Source organism: Schistocerca cancellata, chromosome 4 (assembly GCF_023864275.1).
Source record: "Schistocerca cancellata isolate TAMUIC-IGC-003103 chromosome 4, iqSchCanc2.1, whole genome shotgun sequence".
In the NCBI taxonomy this organism is placed as follows: domain Eukaryota; kingdom Metazoa; phylum Arthropoda; class Insecta; order Orthoptera; family Acrididae; genus Schistocerca; species Schistocerca cancellata.
The window spans coordinates 741,683,101-741,689,100 of record NC_064629.1 but is presented as its reverse complement, the minus strand read 5'-3'; the positions used below and the strand labels follow the sequence as shown (position 1 = coordinate 741,689,100).

At 34.3% G+C, this 6,000-nt stretch overlaps 1 protein-coding gene across 3 annotated transcripts in view; it reads right to left on the bottom strand.

The window, feature by feature from the left end:
- Positions 1–513: 513 nt before the first annotated feature.
- Positions 514–6,000, bottom strand: part of LOC126183891 (palmitoyltransferase ZDHHC20-B-like) — a 296,753-nt gene continuing 291,266 nt past the window's right edge. The window contains exon 8 of one of the 3 annotated variants that reach the window (XM_049926210.1): positions 514–2,609. In XM_049926210.1, coding sequence (XP_049782167.1) covers positions 2,468–2,609 — 142 coding nt within the window. In that variant the 3' untranslated portion in view covers positions 514–2,467. The remainder of the gene's footprint in view (positions 2,610–6,000) is intronic. The other 2 variants (XM_049926211.1, XM_049926208.1) reach the window with 2 other exon arrangements.

Genomic DNA, 6,000 nt, shown 5'->3' with positions numbered 1-6,000 from the left:
TTGCCACTGGTTCTGCTCACTTACCTACTTGAGTGTTCAACAAATCAATGTGGTTCAATAAGAATAACAAGGCTGTGTGTGTCATTAAAGAGTAATAGCAAGAAGATTGATTTGAAACACTTAACATCAACATTACATAAGTACAGTGACATTACTAGGTGTTAAATCTGATACCTAAATACTACATATTCCGAAAACAGTTTTATCTGACATAGAATTCAAATTATGCAGTATAAAAATATAGCAAAAACAGACAAATTCTAGAACATAGATGAAATTTTAATACTTAAAATCCATGAACAGCAGCTAAATAAGATAGATAGATAGATAGATAGATAGATAGATAGAGAGAGAGAGAGAGAGAGAGAGAGAGAGAGAGAGAGAGAGAGAGAAAGGAGAGCACTGTTCCTTTGTATTTTTGAAACAAAAATACAACTTTTGTTTTCTTTCATTAAGATACTCATTCAGATAGTTAAAAAAAAAACAGCGTTAATGTGTAGTACAACATATCGCCAACACCAAACCTGATTTATTAACGTTTACAGAGCTGGAATAAAATAATGATATAATATATATAAAAGAGTGTGTGTTAAACATCTGATGTATACAATCAAATTCTCATTTTTCATGTCATTAGTTTACCAAACAAGTACCCAAAATAACATCATAACAAATTTATAAAAATGCTAAAATAATCATATTCCAAATGAGTTTCTCACAGCCCGATCAAATTATAGAAATTAATCAATTAATGAATATTGCAATTAGCTGAACATATTTTAACTTTAATGAACAAGAGAAATACCTTAACAACACAGTTATTATAATAATAAAACAACAACACTGTAATATTTAAATTCTGTAATAATATCACATTACACATATACATGAAAGATTTCTCTCTCATATGATGCAGTTCCGACATCAGTACCACAACCAGAAGATTACTTTTAGAACTCAAAGTAAAAATTCATTTACAACCTAATCTGCTATATAAATTTATACATGAATAACTGAAAAAAAGCAAGAATTACAAGAAGAGCAACAACAGAGATGAAACACTGACTTTGCAATAAATAATGACATACTGTCATGACCCGTTATGTTGAGTGACTCTGATAGTTGAGGGTTTCCTTGTATGCACATTGCTTTCATGATTCCATTACTATACATTGGTATGAAACAATTAGCTACACGTGAAGCCTATTTCAATCACTTGCAATCATTTGAAATTTTGAATAGTACTGAGAATGTGTGAACCACCTGTTTTCCTCTTGGCAGAGGAATGTGCAACTAGTTACTTTTGTGGAATGTTAAGTTGGGCACAACACTGTTCCCCCACTTGGTAACCCAAATTCTGTTGTATGACAACAGAAGGCGCAATATTTCTTTTGTAACTTTCTTAAAATAATAATGTGTGTGTACGTGTGTGTGTGTGTGTGTGTGTGTGTGTGTGTTTTAGAGAGAGAGAGAGAGAGAGAGAGAGAAAGGGAAAGGGAGGTGGGGGGGGGGGGGGTGATAAAATTCAAATGCAGAGGTTATCTTTTCTTGTTTTTAAGCTTCTGCTGTAAGCAATATGAATTTTTATATAATTCAAACTTCTCTCATTACTGCCAGAATTGAGTCCCATATATAACACAGGTTTAATTTTGATTGCAGGCTTCAGTGATATACCAGTAATTAATATTTGTGACCACAAAAACAGCTCTCAGTGAAAAACAATTTTTTTTTCAGAAAAAAGGAGAATGCAGTATAAACTAAAATCTACAATATAATTAGTTCAACAAAATATGGACTAAAGAAGTTAATGATTTCATCACTATTACATTTTATTTACATGGGATGAAATTAAGTCTTGTCACATCTTTGCAGATGCACACAATGCATAAAACACAATATACTCCAGAAGCTTTCAAATTTTTGTACGCTTACATCATAGGTCCATACCTACATTTGTTACCTTGAATTTTTTCAATAAAAGCCAAATTATACTCTCATAGATATTATAATTGGTTTTTCTTCACATTTCCACTCTATTTTGTGCTGCTGAAAAACTATATTTTAGAAGGTCTGTTATACAAAGTATTTGTTCAATAGTTCCTCCTCTTATTCACTAAAATCTGCACTATTCAATGGTATAAATACTGGCTCTGTAGCAACGCTTGGCACTGATTGTCTCCCAAGTGTATTCATTAACATTGCACTTCAGTGATAAGTCTTATTATTATCAAATGTCTCAGACTTCTGATACAACACGAGTTTCAGACAGAAACACACACACACACACACACACACACACACACACACACACACACACACACACACACACACAAAAAAACCGCTTTGGGTATTTACTTACAAGGATTACATCAGTAGCTTGAGTTTCTGATATCACACAAAATATGTTCATATGTTCGTACATCAAATTTTAATTCTTCTCTGTTTGCACAGGTTGAAGAAAAGCATCCTAATACAGCTGCGTACCTGTGGAAGAGGCAAAAGGAGGGGAATCTAGTTCAGCCTCCTCAGCCCACTGCTGATGAGATCCCAGTAGTGTGTGTGTATCTTCATCCACACAACGCTGAGGGAACGTGACACCATCTCCCAAACTGAAAACAATAATCCTAGCAAAGCTCTGGCCCTTTGTTTACTTATACAACAAAATAATGCTATGGGCCAAAAGATTAGTATTATAAACTATATACACAGAACTACCAACACACACATACATCAAACAGTGTTTTTGACTACACACAGCTCACAAGGCATATAGGCAAGACTACACACAGAATCATGCAGAGAAGCCAGAGTGACTGATATTTCATTATCTTTTATAAAAATGAAACATTTCTGAGTCTAATATTTGAAGGATACGCTGTCAGATTTTGTTTGTTGTGAACATACTATTTCTACCACCGTAAAAGTTAGTGCTTCTACTCCTAACATTATTAATAACACGGAGACTACTCTCACTATTACTACTACAAAACAGACAGTCTTGATGCCTGTATATCAGACAGAATTTTTACTTGAAACCTGTACAGATTTAAAAACAAAAGATTCAAATTATTTCATTATTCAGCACCATAAAATGTGGTGAATAGCTTTAATCTAGCATTTCGATTCATGTCTGTGAATTCAAGTGTGCCGTTATTAATATATACACAGGCATTTTGGATACTTTCAAAGTATTATGGCATTAATTTTTGTTCTCATTTACACTTTTTTGTTTACTAGACATTTACTGTGATTTAAAGCACAGACTGTTTGTCAAAAGCTAGTGATGGTAAGAGTTTAACTGGATAAATCATTGTGTTTGCATCTAAGAACATCTAGACTGTAGCATGTAAAATCTCTTGTTACATATGTTGAAAGAGATTCAAATACTGGTAGTATTACTTATCATCTCCATCAGTATAAGTCTTTTTTTTTTTTTTTTTTTTACCTTACCTGTTGCCATACAGCAGCTGCTATGAAACAACAGCCACATAGCCACATATGAGGACTTCTAATGCCATATTCCTGTCTTGACAATATGAGAAAAGAGCTTTAGTTTCCACATGGTTTGCTTCTGTATTAAGAGGCCACCCATCTATACAGTCTCTCCACATGTGTATGGGGCATCATGGAAGGAATCTGAGCATTCATGAAGTAAAAACAGAAGGACGATCATGGTTTGATATTTTGCTGATGAAGAGTTCATTGGAGATTGGAGCACAAGCTCAAATTTGGGAGGATGGTAAAAGGAAATGACCATATCCTTTTTAAAAGGACCCATCCTGGCACCTGCCTTAAGTGATTTAGGGAAACCACAGAAAACCTAAATTTGGATGACTGGACGATCATTTGAACCACCATTCTCCTGAACATGACTCCAGTGTCGTATCACTGTCCTACCTTGCTTGATCACTCACAAAGTGCTTCAGTGACAGAACAAGTGAGTTGCTGGGAGTACACTACAATGACTCTTTTGTCAAATTGAACTGAATCATTTATTTCAGAAACTCATCAACAGTCATTTTTTCATAAAATTGTGTTTTTACACAATCAATAACTCTTACTGCAAACACATGCAGAAACCTGTCAGCTGTCATGTGTCTTATGGGTTAGTATACAAACTAAAGATTGAGTTTAGTGCAGAAACCTGTCAAGTGATATCACTCAGCATGTTTCTACAGTAAAGTTTCATGTTTGTCGTCAACAGTGCACTGTTGGTAACTTTGGTTGTTTCTGCTTTCCCAGTTGCACCACCTGCGTCTTTTGTCATAACTTCCTAGCTGTCATCATTGAGTTTCATGTGCAGGTTAAATTAGTGGTGTTATAACAACTAATGTAGCTTTAATTTTGTACTGTTTCACAGTTTGTTTACAGCATCTAGTAGTAGCTGTGAGGATAAACCACAATCAAAATAGTAAAATGGTGTTATTAATAAAGAAAATTACAAATGAAATGTTATGCAAATTGCAAAGGTAAAACCGTGCCAATGAAATTTCTTCCTGATGAAATTATGTGCCACAGCCCATGTAAATGCTGTTTATCGACTAATAATGAAGCATAAAATGAGACTTTGATTTATTTTTATGGACTAGATACTAAAAACAGTCAAGATACATAGCTGCAAACATTAACAGGAGTACAGGAAGTATATTGTAGGGTTGAAACAAACACAGGCAAAGGTCACTTTGATGCTATTGCAACTAAAGCTTCATGCTCAAATAAAAGAACCTCTAACAATTGCTTGGTGTTTTTCTTTTCAAAATGGAACACAACACCAAATTTTGCCATTTAGCTTTCAAAATATGTTTTTTAAGAAAAACAATTTTTTGTTGCAGAAAGCAGTTAACTGAAGTAATTACAAATTAAGGAATAATTGTTATAATTTAGTTATAGGCAACATCTACTTTGAAAGCTTGTTATTTACTACTTCGAATTTTATGAAGTCAAACAATGAGTTGTTATCAATAACAGAATGTTGTCTCTAGCTTCCCAGAAGTTTCACAAAATGCACTTAGTGAGTTTATAAAATAAAAAATTCAATTGTGGAGGAAAGCTTGGTATTATCACTGTTGATATACAGGATAAGTCACTTTGCCACCTAGAATAACTCCGAAAGTATGATTGTAGCCGAAATGTTTGTGGGACAAATGTTGCATGGGACAACAGGGGCCGTAATATGATGTTGGTTTTTTTGTTGCTAGGTGGGGTCATGTCAGAAATATGAATGTCAACTTTGTTTTTTTTACATGGGATGCTGTAGTTTGGTACTTATTTTCTGATAGTGGCTATTGAGACGAATCCAGTGATGTGTAACAGTAAGGCCTTTGAAGGTCAAAGAAGGTATTCCTTATTACTGCAGCACTTATTGAAGCACATGCTTTGACAGTTCTCTCTCGTATCTCACGCAAATAGTAAATATTCACTGAATATGGCGTATCCATCTAACTTGCCATTGAAATGTTAACACCATTTGATGGCTTCACAATACAACACTAATAGGAATGGCAAGACTAGTATCGTCGAATCAATTGAATTTGAATGATGTATTCCTTCAAAGAACAAAGTCAATATGCTTCTCATTTATGGAGAATGCCAATGAAATTCGATGAGAGCTACAGACTTATACACTGAAAGATATCCTCAACATACTCACCCTACACATCATATGTTTAAATATGTGTATGATAAATTGAGAAGAACTGGATCTTTAATGCATCTGAAACATATCCGGCAAAGGAAAGTTACTAACGAGGAAACGGAAATTGGTACTCTTGCCACTGTGGTTCGAGGTCCTTGTGATAGTTTGTGTCAAATTGCAAGGGAATCTGGCATGAGCCAGAGTAGTGTTGTTTGTGTTCTGCATCGCCATAAATATCATCCTTACCATATCAGTCTCCACCAAGAATTAACTGGTATGGATTGTATGAGTTCTGTTTTTGTATTGAGTTTTGACGATGGGCTCCACTTCAGTTTTAGTAGGATGACACATTTATTTTTTTGATT